This window comes from Enoplosus armatus, chromosome 15, assembly GCF_043641665.1.
Source record: "Enoplosus armatus isolate fEnoArm2 chromosome 15, fEnoArm2.hap1, whole genome shotgun sequence".
Taxonomy (NCBI): domain Eukaryota; kingdom Metazoa; phylum Chordata; class Actinopteri; order Centrarchiformes; family Enoplosidae; genus Enoplosus; species Enoplosus armatus.
The window spans coordinates 16,408,086-16,430,935 of NC_092194.1; the positions used below are offsets into that span (position 1 = coordinate 16,408,086).

The 22,850-nt window shown below is 39.3% G+C and overlaps 1 protein-coding gene across 3 annotated transcripts; it reads left to right on the forward strand.

Annotated features, from left to right (window-relative positions):
- Positions 1-6,384: 6,384 nt before the first annotated feature.
- LOC139297489 (synaptosomal-associated protein 23-like) lies at positions 6,385-22,742 on the forward strand. 3 transcript variants are annotated; one of them, XM_070920187.1, is made up of 8 exons: positions 6,385-6,484; positions 10,649-10,769; positions 15,901-15,942; positions 16,468-16,516; positions 17,420-17,537; positions 19,017-19,190; positions 19,350-19,494; positions 20,340-22,742. In XM_070920187.1, exons 2-8 carry the CDS (start codon positions 10,713-10,715, stop codon positions 20,400-20,402), a joined length of 648 nt encoding a protein of 215 aa, XP_070776288.1. In that variant the 5' UTR covers positions 6,385-6,484; positions 10,649-10,712; the 3' UTR covers positions 20,403-22,742. The 3 variants fall into 3 exon arrangements, with proteins under 3 accessions (XP_070776288.1, XP_070776287.1, XP_070776286.1); XM_070920186.1 differs by lacking the exon at positions 6,385-6,484 and adding an exon at positions 6,548-6,683; XM_070920185.1 differs by lacking the exon at positions 6,385-6,484 and adding an exon at positions 7,434-7,476.
- The last annotated feature ends 108 nt before the right edge of the window (positions 22,743-22,850 follow it).

The window sequence follows — 22,850 nt, forward strand, 5'->3', positions numbered from 1 at the left end:
CCCCTCTCCTTCTCTTCCTGGAGCTCCCACCCAGGGTCGCTGGGCTGGGCTGGCTGTCCCTCTAAATCCACCACCCCTCAGGGAAGCCCTCTGTCTCCGTCCTCCCCTCTCCCACCTCCACCTCTATACGACCACCAACCACCCCCACTGCCAGCCCCATGGCCCAGCCACGGACACCCTTCCCAGGCCTGGCTGAGATGGTTGGATCTTAAGCTGTCTGGGAAGCCGCCCTTCATCTCCGATTCCCGAATTCTGGGTGGAACAGCACCTCTCAGCTGAAAAACACAAGGGAAATGTCTCTGCACTCATATCAGGGGGTCCTCTTGATTTGACTATTGACTCTTGGCCACTGATGGGGTAGATGTAGCCGCGGCTATGATTAAACTTGTCGTTCCAGTGCAATTCCTATCATCCAATCACGAGCAGGATGCATTAAGCGATAGGCCTGGATGCACAAAAATTGGATTTTTCTCACATTGCTGTCCCATCGTCAAACCAAGAAATGGAAGTGGCCAAGCTTGCATTGTAACTGAAATTCTATACTATCTGGACCAGTTCCAACTGCGACGAGAATAAAAGCAAACGTATACCAATGGAGAGGAGAAAAGTGACCCGGCCTGTACAGAAAAGAGAAAGGGAAAACAATGCGGGCACAGATTTAAATGAATACGGCCATATGGGAAATGTAATATTATATGTGTTGATATTTTCAGACCCAGTGTAGATTCACAGCAATGTGATACAAAAATCATACAGTAAGACTTTTTTTTTTAGAAGCTCAGAATATCACATTATAATGACAAGTATAATCATAGCCTGTTTCAGTGGGAGGGTGGGGTGTGTTTGGGGGGGCGGGGGGGTGGGTTCTGGGTGGGTTTGGTGAGGTGTATATTTTCAGGTGGGATGTGTTTTGTCTTATTCATGTTTCTAAACAAAGCATTTATCACAGCCTGGCCAGCACAGGCGTCTTCAGCACTGTCTAATGTCGATTGGGTCGGGTGACTTTTGGAACCATGACTTTCTCATGTATGAATGTACCACTGGTCACCCACCTCTTTGTCTTTCTGTATTATTATGACTGTGGTCACTTACAGTACCTTCTCTCGGACTGGCAGGATGAATGGGTCGGGTATTTGGAGGGATTGGCGGGGGCGGGCAGGAGGAGGGTGAAGTTAAGGATGAATAGAGGACAGGTGAGAAAAGGAGGCGACACTCAAGTTGCATGACCACTGTGAAACCTTCAGATCAATCTCGTTTGTAATGATGATATATTTTTTCATGGGGAAAATCAGAAACACCCTGCTACCGCTCTCTTGCTCTCCCTGAAACTTTTACAGACATCAAAAGGAAAATTCAACCTCTCTCCTCACACGGTTTCTCCTGTCTGGCTTTCAGTCGTTGATGGATTAGCTTGGGCCAGGAGATAAATGGACCCACAGGGTGAAACTGACTGGAAATCAGCCCTCAGAGCCCAGGCCGGATCACAATGGACGTAAACACTGACTGGAGCTGGTCCTGGGTCTGAGGGTTAAACCAATAAGGGAAGCGCATAGACTGTGGCAAATGAGGCGAGGTGTGTGTGTGGTAGCATCACAGAAACACACATGCGCATGCACACACACACACACACACACACACACACACACACACACACACACACACACACACATACATACACATACACACACACACACAGTCTTTGATAACGGGACTGTTCCTCTGAGACTTTGGGAGCATTCATGGACATGACTATAAAGGGAACAGCACAAAGAGAGAGGGAGCAGAGGGGGGGGGGGGAAAGTGTGTGTGCATCATGGGACTGAGACTTCTTTAATGTTGGGAAGTAAACATAATGAGTAAGCACTGTGAACACACACATACATACGCACATGACGACCCATGTACAGATACACACACACACACACAAGTACAGACATATGTAGAAAAGCACATGCAGATTTAGACATTTACAAAGACATAGCATGCACATACACACATGTACAAAGACACACACACACACACACACACACACACAAGAAAACACAAACAAGGGGAAGCACTTCCTTCCCTGTTTCATCTTATTTTTGTAGCATTTAAAATCACTGTTAATTACTCCTGTGTGGGATGCAGTGATGGGATATAGCCTGTGGAAGATTAAAAAAAAAAAAGTGTTTTCTCTTCTTCTATTCCACTGATGCTGTCCTTCTATCGTTCTTCTTCTCTGGTTTGTGATCCATGGTTGGTAGTGGTAGGATGCCTCCAGGTCTGAGCGTCATGTATGAGTTTGTCTCCTTTTCTGTTTGTGGTGTTTTTTGTGGAAGCTGACCTCAGTCATTAAAGTCAGTCAGTCAAAAGTAAACACAGAAGTCAGAGCAAGGAGAGAAACACACAAATAAAGATTGTCTTTTTGTCTACTACGAAAAACAAGTCAAGTGAGTGAAATTTCTTCAGTGGAGATGTGAATTAATTTTCATTTGATGCTTTCTTTCCCCCCTCCCCAAAGGGCAGATGATTGTATTCATGTATTAGACTGCACCTGCGTCTTGATTTTGCCCAGTCTATCTTCCTCTGACGTCAAAGTCTTGGGACGGTGAGCATTGAGCTCTGCCAGTCAAAGCATGAAATTATTCAGATGAAATCACCCTCTCCAATCTTCAGATGTTTCTCCCTCAGCGATGTGACAGCTAATCTGAACTGCTGACAACATGGAGACTGAATAGCTTGATAGCCTTTCCTCTCTTGTTTCCATCAGATTTTCCAAGTACTGTACTGAAGTGTATTGTTGGGGTACTTTACTTGAGTATTTCCGTGGTCTGCTACCTTATACTTCTGCTCCACTACATTTATTTTTTAGCTAGAGTTACTGTTTACTTTTCAGATTTTACTTAGAAACACATATAATAAGCTTGTAAAATACACTGTTCAAGACAGAAAAAGTAGACAGAATAAGCGGTGTCTAGACACATTTCAGATGTCTATAAGAGCATTTCCCTCCACCTGTTTTTATGTGCAGGTTTTCATGCCTGGCTGTGGTGGAACAGTTGGTTTATAGATAAAAAGAAACTGCGACAAAGTGCAATGGAGACTTAGCAGATGTGATGAGGAGACTCCAACTTTCTTCAGATTAATACATGAAACATAATGCACCATGTTTTCTACCTTGTTTTCCATTGTTTGAGGTTTGACTGCCGCTCTTTTAATCATCTCGCTGCACCCTCTTCTTCTGCAACAGTTTAATGGCACCTGACTGGAGAATTAATGCCACCAGCTGTTTATCTTGATGTGCCCAGCTCCTAATATTTGCACAACAGCAGTGGATGGAAACACACATTAACTTGTATTCTGTTCTGCAGATTTTCTACTACAATTGGACGGAAACTTGGCTTACAAATTGTTAGGAAGAGTAATTTCCCCTCTAAACTTCTCACATGGTTTCATTTCAATAACAGTTTAAGGCCCAAGAAGGTAAAATTATACATTATTTCATGAAAAAGCAAAGAATTTGTGTTGCAGAACTTTGTTTTTTCCTCTTTCTTACTTCATTAATCATCTCAGACCACTCAGATTTATCTTGTGACCCTTTGGAGGGGGCAAGACACCTAGTTTGGAAACCACCGGGCTATACACAAAGTAAACAACAGTAAAATGCTACTTACACATTGATGCATCAGTATCAACAACCTGTTAATGTAATATATAATACTAGACCATTGGTACTTTTACTTTTGATACTTTAAGTACATTTTGCTGATGTTATTTTTGTAGTTTTACTTAAGTATAATTTTCAGGTATCAGGTGTCCTTGAGCAAGACATGGAACCATTACATGCTGGTAATGCCTAAAGGCTAAACGCCTAAAAAATGAATATGAAATGTTTCCTCTCATCTTTGAGCTCAATAGGTTTTCTCCAGATCTGGACATGAATAGACAGATAGACAATAGCCACTTTCCCCATTGGGCTTGTACGGGCCAGAGCTAGCTTGAAACATTTATCAGCCCCGTTTTAAAAGCGTTATTTGAAACCACAGACTTGTCTCCTTTGGCAGGGTGATGCAAAAAGAATATCAGAAACGTTGTTTTTGGGGGAAAACTGAGGGACATGAATAATAGATGAGCCTTGGCTTGCCATGTTTGGCCCTCCTGTGCAAAGCAGGCTAATGGCTATCGATGTCTCTAGTTTCCATCAAATTGCTTCATACGAGAGCTCAATTCAAACGGAGAAAGAGTAGATTCCAGTGAAAAGGAGACGAGGGAATTAAATTATCTCTGAATATTGAGATGCACGCTTGGTCAGCCAATTCTTTGTCCTGACAAGTATCAGGTACCAGCGGAATTAGCCTAACGTAAAATTAAGCCCGATCAAGCAAGGCCCTCGAAGCCTTCCCATGCCTTGTGAGGGAAAGATGGATGTGTGATTCAACTGGAACAGAGCCAGAAATGAACAGATGTGCCCCTTGAAATCATGAGAAACTAGTGATCGGGGCTATGTCACTGACACACATGCATGTACACACACTACTATATCCCGGTATATTCTCCTCCAGATTTAATTAATCACTTGATTATTTCAGCTATTTTCATTGGCTGGCGTACATGTGGGACAATAATTGGCGAGAATACATTTGGCCTATATGATGTTGGTTTTGGCAACAACCAAAAAGGAAAGCCAGGAAATACAGATGGCGACCCCTCTCCATTCTTTTCCTCTTTCTTTCTGCCTCTTCATCTCTTCTTCTGTTGATTTCTCGCTCCCACAGACACATTATTAGGCTATAGGCTAATCCATTCTCCTATTTTTCTCTGTACTTTTGTCTCCTCGTATCCAACTAACTGGCATGATTTAGGAATTATGGAATTAGGGCAGCGCTCCCCATCTCTATTAATGAGGAACGGCATGATGAAAGAGCTTGATCCTGAACGTGCCATCTGTAGTCACTATTACACATTCACTTAATCTATCTCTCTTTCTTTCCCTACTTTCTATTCTTTCTCTTTCCCCCCTTCCATCCCCTCTCACTCTCTCCCACACACACATCCTCTGTCAAACACACTCACATTATACCTTAGTTGTAATTACAGAGGAAATACTAAGTCTTAGCTCTTCAAGCACTGTTGGATGTGGCGTGAAATGGTGAAATGGCACAGCAGGAAAGTTAACTATGGACCACACACCCATGCATAGACACACACGTACACACACGCGGGAGTCCAGATGGGCCGTGTGTTATTGCTGAATAATGCATACTATGTAGACTCTATAAAAGATACATGGGCAGAGAGTGTGGGCACCAGTCAGGCACTGTGGGCAGTTCGGTGAGGGCAGCTCTGGAGCATCCCTCGTGCAAATATGGAACTGTCACAAAATGTTCAGTGTGTAGGTATTCAGCTGTAAGTGACCCAACAGGGAAAAATATTAACTGCAGTTAGAGAGGGGGAAAAAAACACTTAGCTTTTAGACATTGTCAGTTGATATGTTGGCTGGCACCCTGCCCAGTGTCTTTGCAGTCACCTTGAACAGGCTTTTGTGGTTTAAACCATAAAACTTGGGGAATTACACAGCAGATTCAAAGCTAGAGGCTCAGATTTCAGAGCATCTCTCAGAAACGGAAAAATATCCAGCAGTCTGTCTTCATGTAAAATACCGAGGAGGGGTGGGTGGGTGAGGGGGCGAGGGGGAGGTCCGGGTGAAGGGTAAATGCTGCACTCATGTGGGGAAAATGAGCAGCGCCTCTTTTTTCTCTGGAGTCATATGACAGGACGTGCGCACCATCATGTGCTGCGTTCAAGTGCTCATCGAAAGCTCCTTCCTCTGAGAATAACAGTTCGAAATACATTCCGCTCAAACAAAATCGACCAGGTAATTAAAAAAGAAAAGGTTGGTGTAATGTGCTATTACAGCAGCAGAATGAAGAGGAGGCACAGTGTCCCGAAATCACGTTTTTACCCATCTTCATGACCCTAACTCTTTCTGCATTGATGGAAAGTAATCAAGTAAATTTACTCTTGAACCCTGAAGTTGTGCTTTACTTGTGCTTACTTCAGCTCCACTGCATGTCAGATTGAAATATTCATCCACATTTGTCTGACAGCCGCAGTTATTTTGCAGATTAAGATTCCACAAATAAAATCTAAAACAGGATACGTGGGACTACACAAAAATCACATAAAGTAGTAAAAAGTTATCTCCGCCTTAAACAAATACAAAATCAAAATGCTACTTACATTGTAATACATCACTAATAATAATCCATCAATACAATATATAATCCAACACTCTGAAAGGAGCCACCTTAAAAAATAGTTTATATTATCTCGGCTTTGGAAAAGCAATATTTCGGACAACACTTAAAGGCACCGCCCGACACACTTCGGACAGCCAGACGGTGGAACCACTGAAGGAATCCAGAAGTTGCCAGTGCCAAGTTCACATACCGTAAAGAAGGAGGAGTAACGGGGACATTTTTTAAAACAAGGAGGGTTAACTGTAAGTATTGACTCCCTAGATAAACACCTCTCTCCCTTTTCTCTCTTATAGTTGTTTTTAGTGGTGGCGTTAGGTCGTTGACAGGAAAGCGGAACTAGCTAACTAGCGAGCTAGCAGCACAGTAGCTAGGTTAACGAGTTGCTCCCGGGACACTGCCCTTTTTACGATACTTGAGCACAGCAGCAACTTCTCACACAATGTAAGACAACTTTAATCTGCTTTGACAGACTGTCCGACGCTGTTTCCTGTCTCTTTTTTTAAAAAACCCTTTCATTCAGTTTAAAAGTGTCATTTTAGGGACTTTACAGCCACAACTTTGGTGTCATGGGTGTGGGAGACTGTTTTTCTTAGTGCATTAAGCTAGGTTCATGTTTCTCATTCAGCCCACCGTCACCTGTTAATCAAGTGACCCTATAATATAGTGGCTCAGCACTTAACTTTATTCCTCTGATTGTAAGACAACCAAGGTCAGGTGTGTGTGGATACATCATTGCACCTATTTAAATGTAACAACGGAAATGATTAACCATCTGTCGTAGTTTCTCTTATGTCTATGAGAAACTATGATTGGCAGTTGACACTTGTTAGTATATCCTGTAAATCATGCTCTGAAAGTAATAAAAGCTCATGGTTTAGGTTTTGTGTGTACAGCATGATGTCATTGACCCTCTTGTTGTTTATTTTGGTGCACAGGTTACTATTATCAGTCAACCAGAACTTTTAAAATTCACACTTATATAAAATAAATGTGTTATCATTGTTGAGGAAAGGCTGTAGGGAAAACCCAAAGAATAGCTCCCGTGTTTGAATTTGGAAAAAGATAAAGGAGGATGTGGACATGATTGGAATAAGAAAAGACGTCGGTGTGTGCTGCAGTCAGATCTGGAGGAACAGGTTTGGGTAGAGGAACAAGAAATGTGTTTCCCTGTAGGAGCTATTGTGTTCAGACACTTACTGGTTGGTGCTGTGAAGACACTCTCTAACATGAACGGGTATGTCCTTTCAGGCTTGTTAAATGTTTCTTCTTGAGGCTGTGATCACATGTAGTGTGGTGTCATAGTCTTGTGTTGTTATCGAGCGTGAGGTGTGAAAATATAGGGCTTATTGTTGTGATGATGGGCTCAAATTGCACAGCAAACAAAAAAAAATAGTGTTTACCCATGTGTGGCTTTAATGTAATCTTCTCATTATTGAGTAATGAGGTTAAATCAATATCCAGCCATACAGAGGTGTGTTTCACTGGCACATGTAATTGATCTTTTAGTGTTGACATGTTCATCTGCTCTTGTTGTGCCTTGGTCTTTCAAAACGGCACAGTAAGTGTGAATGAGTCCTCCTGCAATGTTACTGTTGTAAACTCGTATTAGTATCTTGCCAAGTCCAATAATCAGTTAGAAAAAGCAGTCAAGCCTGTGTGAACCAAGTGCCCTCTTTAAAAAAAAAAAAAAAAAGATAAATGCAGAGTCAACAATATTAAATCCTCTGAACTGTCTGCCAAGTAGACTATCCATTTTCCCTGTCTTTTTTTTCCCCTCAGGATGTTTAGCTGATGCAGGAAAGGGAACTTGAAGTTCAGGGGTTATTTGAAAAACAAGAAAATGTCACTTGACCTTTTTAAAGGAAAGAGGATGACAGGGAAAAGGGAATAAAGCTGTGTTTCCTGAATGTTGGTGTGTTTAAAAACTCAGACAGCGCGTTGAATTTATGTTTAACTGGCTCTGTCCTTGAAAGTGCTGTCTCAGAAAACAGGCTTAAGTCTTTGCTTATGATGATCTTGATCTCATGTTACCTTGTGCACCAAAGGCTGTTTGAGGCTGCCATAACACCAGGTATTTCAGTGCATCCTGTGATGCTGGACTGCATGAAGGTCACTTGATGCACAAATCAGATTTAGTTTGGATTGGCTTTGTATCTGTATTCTGCAAGGTTGTGATCAGAATGTATCTCCAAATGGATTACCTGGGGAAACCACACATATTACTTGAGTTCTGTCTGCTTCTGCCTGTCTGTTTAGTTGTATTCATGTGAGACCAGTATAATTTACAACAACGTCTTCTGTGGAAAGTACTTTAGGGGTTACGCTTTAGCCATGTTTCTCGATTAGCCCTGCTCTTACCTTCCTCTAACATGTAGGGGCATTTAATTTTGATCCACTTCTCTTTGCCATGCTTTGTCTGGACTCTAATGAAGTCCATTCCTTGTTTTGTGTTTTTTTTTTTTTTTTATGTAAAATGAAAAGCACAGAAAAATGTCCAATTTCATAACAGGCGACCTGCTGCTGTTTCACAGTAAAAGCTCCTCGGCGTCACTTCCTTGCCCCATGCCCGCCCTGCTGTCGTACATATTGTGCAAGATCATGAAATGTTGTGGTCGCAACTCAATTTGTCCTCATATGATCAGCTGTGATAGTTCTTTTTCCGGAAGTCAAATGACACCAGTATCTTTAGTATATGTGCCTTTTTTAAACTAAGGCTTTAATTGTCTGTCATTCAGTAACTAACACTGAGACTTCTCAGTGTGAGTCTTCAACGTTGAGGAACCAAAGTTGAACTGAATAGCAACAGTTTATTTGCAAACCTTCTTCCATGCTTTCAGCCAGTTAAGTAGGTATAGTGTATCACCTTATCATGAAGCCCTGTTTTATAGGAAAAGCAAAGTCAAATGTCAGTTTTGACCTGTAGCGGTTTACTAATATGTAAATAAAATGTGGTGATATGTTTAGGTGTATTCAAGAAATCTTATATAATGTATAGCATACACTGTTCATGTCACCCGGTTGAAACAGTCTGCTGCCTTTTCAAACCAGAGAAACACATAGCCTACTGTTGAATGTGTGAACGCTCTTTTTAGTCCATATGCCTTCTTTTAAAAGGCCCACTTTTTTTTTTTTGAGGGTGGTTTTTACACTTTCACCAATAATTTTATCTTTTATTTATTTCTATAAACTTTATTTTAACTTATCATTTCATCACTCTGCTATTTTCTTTAATGTCCAGTATGCAAAACTTAATAATGTTTTGCATACTTCTACCAGTTACCAACATCCAATCTCATGATTCGGATTTCCCTATCAAGCTTTACACCAACAGGGAATTGCTCCAGGCTCACTACACCAAAGTTTTGCTTCATCATTAAAATAGGTTTTTGTTTCCTTTTATCAGCACGCTGACTGTATGTGTTCAGACTCACTAACACTCAGGGGCAGGAAAGAGCCTGATTTGTTTAGGTTTTGCATCTCCTCTTCCCTCTCCATATGAGTGACATGAACACACATTGATGTTCACATTGAAGTCCTTGAATGTGTTCTCCATATTTACGATTACACACTGAAGAAATGGCCAACAGCAGTAAGCCATGGCATAATGATGTGTTGTAGCATGAGACGTTGAGACACTAAACCATGATGTAATTTGAATTTGGGCTACTGGCTATTTTCATCAAACCAAAGCCAGTAATTTTATGATTAAATGTTTAGTCTATATAATGTAAAAGCATAATGAAATATTCCCATCATAACTTATCAGAGGGTAACTGCTTATTTGTCTGACCAGCAGAAAAGTATTGAATTTGTAATTATATGAGACGGAGAGAATCAAGAGAGGTGAATCGAATGGCCTTAAATTGGCTGTACTGGATATTTCTATAATAACAATTTTTCAAATAACTGTGAAAACAATGTGAAGGGGGTCTCTTATAGTGATGAACCTATAGAGAATTATCACCTGAATCTGATGTATGCTGATAAGTAAGAAGAAGTGACTGTACAGAAAGGCCAAAGATGGTATAGACAGTCTCCATTACGCAGTTAGTCGACGAGAGAGCTTTATATCTCAACTGTAAAATGTCTAATTCAGTATAAGTCTTGGTCACATTTTTAAATAACCAAACTTGTGGGATCTTTATCAAAAAATGTTTGTTCATGTTCAAAAATTATATTAGCAGGATTTGTTTAAAAACTACCAAATATTAATATCAGTATTGGTATTGTTTTTTATTATTCCTCTCGAGGTTTCAGTTTTGGTCTTGTATGGTTATAGGATGTGTTTTATAGTAGCCTACAGAAATGCCAGCTCTCAGATTAGTTTTAGTCACAGAGCTTTATCATAATTGATGCCCTCTGATGTGACGTTAGTGAGTGACCTTTGAAACCTGCCCCTCTTCCAGGCCGCAGAATATCGAGCTCGGTGCCACAGGGGGAGCCTCCAAAGGACCAAAGGACAGCAGCAACATGGAAGACATGACCGTGGAACAGATGACCATGAGGGCCAACCAAGTGACTGACGAGGTACTGACTCTCGCACAGAATCCCTCTCTCCCTCATTCTCTCTTTTTCTCTTTGAGTATGAAACTTAAAGTGATTTTCAGTATCAAATGCCAAAGCAAGCTACAGACCGGAGCCATGGTGAAACTATGAGAGTCTGGAACATACTGAGCACACAGATGGGCAGTGGGGAAGTGGATAATGTTGCAGGAGTTTTTCTGTTGGAAGTTTTGATACTTTTTTGGGGGGAGGGGTAACACTTAATTTTACGGGTTAGTAATTTTCGAATAATTTCATAGTAATCCTCTCTAACATTTCTTAGAAAGAATTATGTATTTTGGTATTAACTGATACACGTCCAATTAATTCATTCCAAGCATAACTTAGAGAGTCTTAGTCAATGCACAAAACGTGAGCTGAACATGCAAAATGTGAAATTTGTCGACAGGCAAGCGAACAATTCAACGTATATGATGAATATAGTTTCCACTGTTTGTCACATTTACTTGGTTTTAAATTGAGCTTTTCTTAAAGAAAATAATATATTTTCCAGTAATTACTAGAAAATGACATCCAGGAAACATCCTTGTAAATTATTTTGAAATTACAGACCTAAAATAAAGCGTTACCCTTTTTTTTGTTTTTTAGTCCTACTGTGAAAACGTGTCTCATTGGAATTCGTTGTAACCTAATTTCAGCTGACCACAGCTGCTGTTCTCTGTGGAGGATGAAACTGCCAACTTTTCACAGACACCTTTTCAAACCTGCAGGGAATGAGTATTTGATACTAAAAAGGGAGATTTTGGGTGGAGTATCGCTTTTTAATTCATGACAAAAAGACTAATACACATATGCTAATTATCCACAAACAAGCAACCAGGACAATGGATTTGTCTCAGATGCAAAACCGCAATTGTTCACATTGAAATAAAGCCAAACAAATGTTACAGAAGCTGAGAATGCAACATCTTAATGGAATAGTTTGATATTTCACTCATTTGTTTTTTTTAGGAGTAACAGTAAGATGGGAGATTCAATTCACTCTCATGCCTGTAAGCTAAATATGAAGCTAGAGCCATCAGGCAGTTAGCTTATCTTAGCATAAAAACTGGAAACTGAGGGAGACGGCCATCCTGGCTCTGTCTAACGGGGGAAAAAAAGCTCATGAATTGACATGTTATATTTCATTTACAAAAAAAGAAGGTAAGCTAACCGCCTGCTGGCTTTCCTCCTTCAAGCAAATAAGTGTATTTTCCCTTTTTTGTTGTCAAACTGTTCCTATTAAAGTGCAAACCCTTTAGAGCTGCAACACTGTAGATAATTAAATGAATTTTCCGTTTGTATTATTGAGATATTTGATTTATTCATGCCCACCATAATTAAAAATAATCAAGGTATATAATTATTGTGATGAAATAAGCATTTTAGCCATAACCATATTGAAGGGTGCACATTTTGGCCTAATTGGAAAAGCATCAGTAGAGGGAAAAGAACGCATACACACACAAAATCCTGGCCTTCCTTCAGTACAGCATTGAAACAGCATAGGCTGGGTAATTAGATTCTTTGCATTCACAGTCGATGGCATTAATAGGAAGAGTGTGTGTGGAGTTTTACGCCTAATTTAGCCTGATAGCTCCCTTACCCCTCTGTGGTTTTGACAGTTTGAATGTTGTCAGCTATATCTAAAGAGTTTTATTATCAAGGAGATAATTGTTTAATCAGCACTCCGGGGCATCATATGATCAGCCATCTGATTCAAATGGAATCAAATTAACTTACTAGCTGGGCCTGTAGCAGTGCACGTAACCTTCCTGCAGTTGTGACTTTACTAATTGTCTAAATGCTTTTTCCCCCCTCTTGACTGTGTGTTTCAACTGTGTGAATTCTCTATATGCTTTCTGACTTAACCTGCAATTTTCTCTTTTTTTTTTCTCTTTCTTCCTTTTGCTGCCGACTGGTTCACTTAGCAGATCATAGAAGGGACAGGGCATGGGAGGGTCCTAATGCTACTTACCACTCTGGCTTTGGGTAACCACTCATACCTGAAACACTCAGAGCATGGCTGGTAATGTATCAGGGCAACATTGGAATTTTGTTACGATAAGACAAGATTGTTTTTAGGAAGACTAACACAAGCTGCCTTTCCTTTTTTTTTGCCATTCCTCTTTGAGGAAACTTAAGAACATTTCACAAACTACAAAAAATATCCTTGCAGTTACAGAGACCATTAGAAGTCTGCAACAAATGAACAGCATGACTTGAAACCTCTTTATTATCCTTGTGCATTAACATGTTGGGAGACAATCCAGTAAGTTATATGAAACAAAACATTGTTTAGAGGACCAAGCAACGTTTTCATTAGACAGTAGAACTGTCTAAAAACCCACAATCAATTAATTTATTAATTTGTTAATTCAACACAAGCTGTCTTTATAATTTCAGTTTCTTATGTCCAGTTGTTAAAAATGGCTTCCACACTCTTCAACATTTTGTCAAAGTTATTTAAATCCATTGTTTGTGTGCTACTACTTAATCATCCTGGTATATTGCAGCCAATTAATACCCGTAGCATGTTTTTTTTTTAATGCTTTTTGTGGTAGAATAACACTTAATTGAATGTTTAAAAAGCCTTGCATGTAGTTTGCTGGAACCTGCACGTACCTCGCCTATCTGTACTTCCATTTAAGCCATCCCAAACAAATGATAAAAATACCACGCCATTGTCTGTGTCTCAAAGATTTGTCACAGCACCCCAATCTGGAAATTTTGGCTAAGACAGCAATTTTGGGCTTAATTAGCCAAGTTCAAGGATTTTAGGAGACATAATGTAATGTTTATCCACCCAAGTGATGTTCTGGCTAAGCCAACAGAAACCTGGCTGAGCTCAACACATCCCTCTCGCCAATTCCGTGTTTGTCTTTTTCCCAACTCACTGATTAATGTATTCAGAGCAAACATAACACGGAGAGAATGAGGAATCGGGTCCCCACTCTCTCTTGTTAACAGTTCATTAGTGATGGTAACAATGGAGTCATGCCCCGAGTCGCTTCCATGCTTCACTCCTTTGGATGCTCTGCTCTCTGTACAGCACTTGCTATTAATAGAGACACAAAGGCGTAACTCACCTGAACTGACTGCATTCCTGTTCACCGTCAACACTTTTGTGTCTGTGCATGCATTTGTTTTTTTTTCTTGCCTTGCTGTGGATTGTTAACTTTAGTGTCAGCCGTACCCATGTCACTTGATCAGGGAACACTGTATCTGTGTCCCAAATCGACACCACACAGGTTTTATTATGTAGTGTGTTCACACTGGAGAAGTGACGAAATGAAGCACACTCAAACCAGACGTTATGCATACTAAACACTGATTTTATTTTTAATAGAAAAGCGGCAAATCCTCACAATGGAGAGACCATAACCAGAGAATATATCCTTTTTTTTTTTCTTTAAAAATTTATCTATTCTCAGAATAACTGACGATCAATTAATTGACTAATCGTTTCAGCTCTAGTAGAAGAGCTGCTCACACCTGGGGGGGGAAACAAATACAAAACTGAAGAACTATCGATTGGTTGTTTGGTCTATAAGATATCAGTGTGAAAAACACAATTTCCCAAAGCCCACACAGACATATTCCAATTGCTTGTTTTGTTCACCCAATTTCAGTGATGGCATACTTTAAATAAGTAATCGATTATCAAAATATTTGCTAATCAATTTTCTGTCGATCAACAAATTAAATCAATTGGCAAAATGTTTCAGCTCTATGTTGAAGTAATAAAGTGGTGGGGAGTAGGGCTGGCTGATCAAATTATATTTCTTTAATTTTAATCAAACACCTCTGCTGATATATATCAATACGATATAATAATAGTTTATTTAATAAGTTATCTGTTGAGTCGCACTCTTAACAAAAAAACGAAAAAGAAAATCATCAGAAATGTGGATATAATGACCAAGACACTAAGTGTTAATTTCTCTAAGCTTGAACAGTCATAAGTTCTATTGTCAGAAATTTAATTTCAACTATTTTGATAATCAGTTAAGTGTGTGTGTGTGTGTGTGTGTGTGTGTGTGTGTGTGTGTGTGTGTGTGTGTGTGTGTGTGTGTGTGTGTGTGTGTGTGTGTGTGTGTGTGTGTGTGTGTGTGTGTGTGTGTGTGTGTGTGTGTGTGTGTGTGTGTGTGTGTGTGTGTGTGTGTGTGTGTGTGTAAGCAAAAATGCCAAGCATTCCCCTGTTATCAGTTGTCTTTTGTCTGATGTGTTATAACTCTGAACTGTTTGTTGGACAAAACAAGCAATTTGAAGAGGAAAATAATTGGCAGATGAACCTATAATCAAAATGATCATTAGTTGCAGCCCTAATAAGCACAGAGTTTTGTGTTAACTGTGGTGCAGCCTCTTAAGGTCAGGAAAGCAATTATAATTGAAAAATTATGGTTTTATGATGATATACATAAATAAATAAATATTTATATCTACTGTCACAGTACAGGCAGAGGGTGCAGGGGAAAGAGTAATTGTGGACATTAAGTTATCTTTCAATATCTTTATAGCTTTACTTTACTACTACTTTCATAACTTTATGATTATTAAGGGTGCAGCTTCCTCCATGTTTTTCTTATCATGTGTATCTTTACACTTGCCTTATCCTTCTTATCTCGCTCTCTTTCTTATTGTCTCCTTGTTAATTCCCTTCTGTTGCTCTGTCTGTCTGTCTCTTAAGGCCACATTCACACCAATCATATTTCTTTTTTTTTTTCGAAATTAACCAGAAGAATCAGATAGATGTAAAACCCTGTCTGGGCTTGACGTCTGGTCCATCTGTCCCACGACAAACAAAATGAAGTGTCCAAACTCCTGGAATATTCTTCCACACTCGAAAATCTCCCGTCAGGATATGACTTACCAAAATTCAAACACTTTTCCGAGTCCACATTTTATTTGCAGGATTTGGTTTGGTTACATTTGGGCAGTTGGCACTTAATGGAGCCAAACACAATAAAAGGTATCAACCCTGAGGTTTGATTGCACTCCAAATCAGTCTTTGCCTCTCTGTTTCAGTCTTTTCCCCTCATTCTCTGTGCTTTTTTAGATAAGAAACTTGCTCATCTATTTTTATTCACTAACACCTCCTGTTTTTCCTCCACAGTCACTGGAAAGCACACGGCGGATGCTACAGATGGCAGAGGAGGTGAGACTTTTGACAATTTGCTGCTGCTACTGACACAAAAGCACAATATCATTTTAGATATAGCTATGACCAGAAAGTGGGTCCATGTTGGTTTATAATTGGCCCAAACCTGGATGAGGTTTAGGAAAAATCTCATCTCAATGCATGATGCTTTCAGCGATATGTAGTCCTTTACAATTTGGTCATGAATAAAGTAGTCCTACATTAGAGATTCTTACATTAATGGAAGAAAAAAAACAGAATTGAAAAGTTTATATTCTCCTTTTACAATGGGATTATTTGGGCCACTGTTAATAATTAGAGATTTTGACAATAAAGTAGTAATATTTCGAGAGAAGTCAGAAAAGGGTTGCTTCAGTTATTCTATTGTTAAACCTTTTTGTATTGATTCTATTATCAGTTTTCTGAACAAAGCCAATGTCCTAATTAACTCTTATATGGATCAAACCCTGATCATTTCAATTCTTTATGATACATAAATCCATTCATTGGTTTTGAATTAGTGTGTCTCTTCTGTGTTTTCAGAGCAAACAGACCGGCGTCAACACCATGGTGATGTTGGACGAACAAGGAGGTAGATACACAACATGAACGCTGCCAGTTTTTTTCCAACTCATTGAATTATTTTTATTTTATTTTTTAAATGTGTTGTTGCTCTTTGTCTGTAGCAAAGAGTGAATGCTAATGTTACAAATACTCATCATGGGATGTGCCACAATACAAATGTCATGAAAATGTAATTATTTCAGTGACCTTTGCATTTCAAAGAAGTTTTGAGATGATTCAACAGAGAAAGTTCTCAAACATGTGTGTGCTATAGAAACAATTGCGAGGACAAAGATGTTTGACAATGTTATACCTAAAGAAATGTTAAATATTTTATAACTTATAACCTCCCTGTGTGACTGTAAGCACTTAGAAACAGTGTAGTGTTAAGTAATAGAGCAGATCAGGTGCTAATAAAGATATTTAAATTAAATTAAAAAAATCTGTGTTTGAGTGTGCATCAGTATTGGCCTCAGTGATCATGGAAATAATTTGTTATTGGTAATAATCTATATGATTTGCATTCTAAAATATTGGTGCACCAAATTAGTGCGTTACATCATTAATTATGTTATTTGTCTATATTTGTGCTGAAATCTTTTTATTATATTTGCCTTTAACTTTATGTGTAATTTCTGTCCAAGATTTAAAAATGTGCATGTAATTATATGTTGTACTACCTGCAGTTCTTTTTTTGTTATCTTACTATCCCTTTTTTTTTTTTTTTACTGCTGCAGTGACCCAGTTATTGACCCAATTTTAGGAATCCTCACAGGGACCATTAAAGTTTAATTTAATCTATTCTAAAAATGGATCAATAAAGTTGATAAACAAAACAAAATTAACAAAAAGACACATTCCCAGTGTATAAAAATGTTCAATCTAGAAAAGGAGAGTTTGACATGGCGTGGTGTGCCTGTCTGTGTTTCAGAGCAGCTGAGGCGTGTGGACGAGGGCATGGACCAGATCAACCAGGACATGAGACAGGCTGAGAAAAACCTGACTGACCTCTCCAAGTGCTGTGGCCTCTGTGTCTGCCCCTGTGACAGGTACACCGTACACTCAGAGCTCACTGTTGTGTGTTATCATGCACTTCTCTACGCTTTTTGTGTGCTTTGCTCATATCTCTCCACATCGTTTATAGAACAGATATGTGGCTGGTTTTAACAAAAAAAAATAGCTATTGGCAGTATTGAGCAAAGAAGCTGCATAAAACAGAAGTTTCTGATCATTAGCATATTTTACTTTAATACGTTTTAATACATTTTTTTATATCATGTATAGAGTTGAAAAGTGGGGGCAGTTATCTGGTAATCTGGTTCCAGAAGTAAAAATCCCATTCATTTTCTCCACAGACAATGTTAGGTGACTGTTCTACAACACTCCTGCTTAAATCATCAGTGAAAGAGTTCACCAACTATGTTACAAAATATCTGGTTATTTGATAAAAAGTTGAAGGTATCGGCTTGTGTACATTAAAAAAACAGCTGTTGGAAGTTAAAGATTATGGTAAAAAAAAAAATCAGATGATGTGATTTGTAGCTTAAATTAATTTCCTTTTGCATTCTGGGTCAATTTTGGATGAATTATCAGCTACAGTGCTGTGTATTGTTCCCACCTGCAACAACAAAGCATTTTGAATTCTCTAGCGCTCTGATTTGCGCCTCGGCCTGGCTCCTTCTCCATAGCAACAGCAGCCGATGCTCATGGGTATTGCCATGCCAAACTCGCAAACAAAGCATGATTTCCCAGAAACGAAGCAGAAATAATTTAAATTGGTGGCCATTTCAAAAACCTGTACGGGACTCCTGTTTTTTTATGTCAAGTAACGTTGAGGATACCATTAAAACAAACATTTGAAATGGGAATACAGAACTGGGAAAAACATTTCCAGAACCAGTGGCCTCTCCCTTTTCACAATTCCATTATTATGGGGGTTGAACGCTTCCATGACACTACTCTGATCTGTCAGGGTGATTTCATATGAAGACTGTTCCCAGCCAACATTTGTGAATGTGGCTGCAGTTCATGCTGAGTGTGACATGGAGAGAAGAAAATAGAAATTTGCATGTCAAATGTGCATTTTATGCTCAAAGATTGCTGATAGAATTTGTGAGCATTCAAATGGTTTATGAATGGGTGGGGAACGTGTTCCTACAAATTGCTTAACATGAGAGGTGCACTGCTCAGTGCAGAGCATACTTAAAACTCTCTCCGTCAAACCATATCGATATGCAGTGTCAGTGTGTGCATAAGAGATCATATCTGGTTCTAAACGTGGAAATAAATCTCCCCAAAATGCTTTCACATTGGAGAAGAGGATTCTTTGATGATTACCATAAGATAAGGTAGGGAATCTTTTTAACTTATGAACATCTGTGACTGTAGTAGTAGCCGACTTGTAGCCTTATGAACCTCTTGTGGATGCTTTTTATGTAGAGGGCCATGTGGTTTTGTGTTTAAGTCGACATTCTTCTAGTTTTTCTTTAAGCAAGTAAGTTTGTAGTGACTTTCTGTTCTTCCTCCAGGGTGTCGTCAATCGAGCACGACTCGAGATACAAGCGTACCTGGGGTATTGGAGGAGGTAACGGCGAGGTTGATGCCAATGGCGCAAAAGTAGTCTCAAGGCAGCCCTCAGGTGTTCGCAATGGCCAGGCTGCCCAGGTGAACGCCTCGGCACCATCAGGCCCGTACATCAAGAGGTGGGGTCCTGCTCATTTTGCTTCCATAAGAATCTTTTACCATAATGTTGTCAGAGCCACGTTGCAAATTTTGAAATGCATAAGTCTTCAATTATGCAAGTCACAAATTACATATTGAGACACATTTTGACTGAGCTTAACTAAACGTCTGCGATACAGGATAACCAATGATGCGCGTGAGGATGAGATGGAGGAGAATCTGGATGCAGTGGGCAGCATCATCGGAAACCTGAAAACTATGGCAATGGACATGGGCAACGAGATAGACAAGCAGAACAAACAGATTGACGGCATCAATGCCAAGGTAAGACGCTGACATTAAAGACATGTCCACTGTTTTGTCCTGTTAATATGCATTTGCATTTGTTTGATAACACTTCTTAAGCAGTTTCTGTCATCTCAACTTACTGATCCACTCCACCTGCAGCACTATGGAGCAATGTATTTACAAGTGGGACCCTGTTTTGTTCGTATCATGTGCATAAGGGAACACATGCACAAGCACGGTGTGATGCTGTTCCTCTGATTGACAGTTGGCTGCCGTAATGCGAAACGAAGAAGACTGCTAGTTTGCAAAATGTAAACAATGGATGTAAACAATGCAGCATCTAAAATATGTGTAACATAACTTTTGTTTGCTTACAAGAAAATTCCACAGGGCACCTTTCTTTTTTTTAAAGAATTAGGTATTGGGTTAGAGCACATTATGTGGTTCTACACATATGGTCTTTTTGTGCATTCAAGTTAAAGGTGCCCTGTGGAGTTCTCTTGTAAACAAACAAAAGTTAGGTTTCATTCTGTGTTTCCTTCCTCCATAAAACATTTGTAAAGCAGATTTTTCTGCATTGTTTATATCCATGTTTACTTCTTCGTCCCTGCCTTTGTTGGCACACGTTACTGCCACCAGTGGTATATCAGTGGAATAGTGTGAAACCATTGGCAGGACTGCATATCGTGTCCCCCTGTGTGCACATGTATCCTCGTGCACTAGACAAACAAAATGGGGAGCCGCTCATAAAAAAAGAACTGCTCCATTGCACTAGAGGTCAAAAACTGCACAGCTAACCTTCAATGTTTTTTAAATGCATTTAAAGTCTGTGAATTGCTAAATGGGAAGGAAAAGGCTGAATGTTCTTTTCTTTCTTTCAGGCGGACATGAACAAAGTTCGTATTGAGGAAGCAAACCAGAGAGCCAACAAGCTCATCAAATAGACCAGGAACCCTGCTTCTGCCAGTTTCATCCATCAACCTTGAGCCTCTGTCGCCACACACACACACACACACACACACACACACACACACACACACACACACACACACACACTGCATAATTGCGCACATGCACAAACACACTCTTTAACATTAAAAAAAGGAAATTCAATCTGGAAGAATATTTTTGCCAGCTGTGCGTTCTCCTTTACCGCGCTGAGATGGAAGAAGAACACACAAATATTTATACATCTTATAAATTGACCACAAATACACCCTTTGACACATATATTCACAGTCATGCTGGACTTTGAGACGCAGCTTGGGCATCAGACACGGCACCGAAGAGGAAGTGACTGACTGCCTATCGCTGCTGTTTGATACCAAATGTGCACCAGACCTGTTGTATCATATCTCAACATTCACAGGAAGGGAAGTAGCACAGGTCAGCTGCTCTGTCTTTCTTATATTTCTTATAAGTTTTGCTTTTCTCTTAAAGTCAACAACTATGAACTGTCTCTCTTTTGTCTGTGTGCGTCTCTGGTTTGTATGTATGAGGTCACAGATCCAAGCTTGACACAGCTACATCTAGTTTAATCATAAAACATTGACTTTGGCTTGAAAACTATTATTGGTTCAATGTGTAATTAAGTTTATTGTATCATGTGTGTTATTTTGAGATGATATTTAATGATTCTTTTATCAAGCAGAAATGACTTGTGAATAAAGTTGTGTTTTTTTTAACACTTTGTTCTCATGTCATTTATGCCATTTCAGATGTAAAAGCTATTTCAAAAAAAAAAAAAATCAAACGTTGTGCTTTGGAGTGAGTCATGGCAAATCCTTATTCCTGCTGGAATTCAAAGCACCTACCCCTGAATGAGAGCAATTTAATGTTATTTTTTTAATTTTCTGGCTGATGAGAAGTCAAGGTTGTTGTAACTATTTGCAAGAAAATTGTGAGCCGCTGACTTGGTGTTGGACATTTTAATATATAGCAATCGCTTGTCCTTCAAATATGAAGGAGGGTCAGTAAGCTTCGTGAGGAATGTTCATCATTTCCTCCTTCAAAGCATCTAGTTTAGTTTATAATGACACTGAATATGAGAAACGAAAGAGTGGTTGAATAACAGTAGATTTGTCATCAGCGGATCAACTGCTGTACTTCATATTTAGTGCCTCTTGAGGTTTTTGACTCCGCAGTGTTGATGTAAATACTGAAACATACTGTAGCTGTTTAATTGCCTATAGTCCTTCTGTTAATCTAATTCCATTCTGCTTTCTTCGTTACTTCCTGGTTAATAGAGATTTATAGCACCCAAGAGGAGATTTAACAGCCTGTGCAGAGTTTCTACACAAGTCTGGCAATGTGTGGAAAATTAATTTCCTTAAGTTTGATAATTGCTGTAAAAGTATGAAAACAAATGTTCAGTCCTGACACATGGCTGTACATTGTTTATTCCACTATAACTTCTCATATTGGCTCTTTAGGTCATTGTGGTATATACAGCTGTTTTATCATGATGAAAGTGACCCAGAATCTTAAAAATGAAAGTAATTAGATAATGCTGGAATTACTGATTTTAGAAATTGGAGACTGTGTTGGAACCCTGTCAGTGCCCTTTTATAGATGGTCCGTGGTTGTGTTGTAACAGCCATTGTATCACAAACGGCTCCTCTTGCATCAGTCCTGTAAATAGCCAGTTTTCACAGCAGAGCTACAGTAAAATGAATATCTGATGATGGGAAGCATAATTTGTTTTGTCGAAGCCGTAGCCGGGCTGAGAAAGTACTGCTGCCAGCAAGATGCAAACGCATACATGTAAATGAATGATGTTTTAGGGGGTAAACGTAGAAGCGGAATAAGTCCTGGCGGGATCTGTTAAGGCCTCGCTGTGGAAAATTGGCTAATGATAAAGTAATACAGTGTGCTGAAAGTATCTCTCGTATGCATCTTCTGTCTTATTTGTTTTGAAGAAAAATGCTAATTTGTATGCTCTGCTGCAGGCGTACAGCTATTGAGTTTGTAAAGATTGAAATGAACTGTTATTTAGGGCTTTGTATTGCTATAAGTGATCATCCTCAGCCCGTTACTTGTCAGCTGAGATCTAATTAGTCTAGCCTAAGGCTGCCCCGCTGTCTCAAGGCTGTTTATTCATTGTTTTACCAACAGCCACTGGAATGTAAATCCAACCGTTTTGTCTATTTTGAATATGTTCATATGCAGCTCGTCTTATCTGAAATTAGCTTGGTAAACGGATGACTGTTCAAAGCAGAAAGCCCTTTGTTTCACTCCTGCCTCTGTTAAATTGTTTGTACTCAATAAATCTATTTTGAAATTCATTTCATTGCACTTTTCTTTTTTTTTTTAATGTATTAACAATTAGAATTAAATCAGTATTCATTATAAATCGGCAAAGGTACAACTGTGGACATGAATTTCAAACTTTA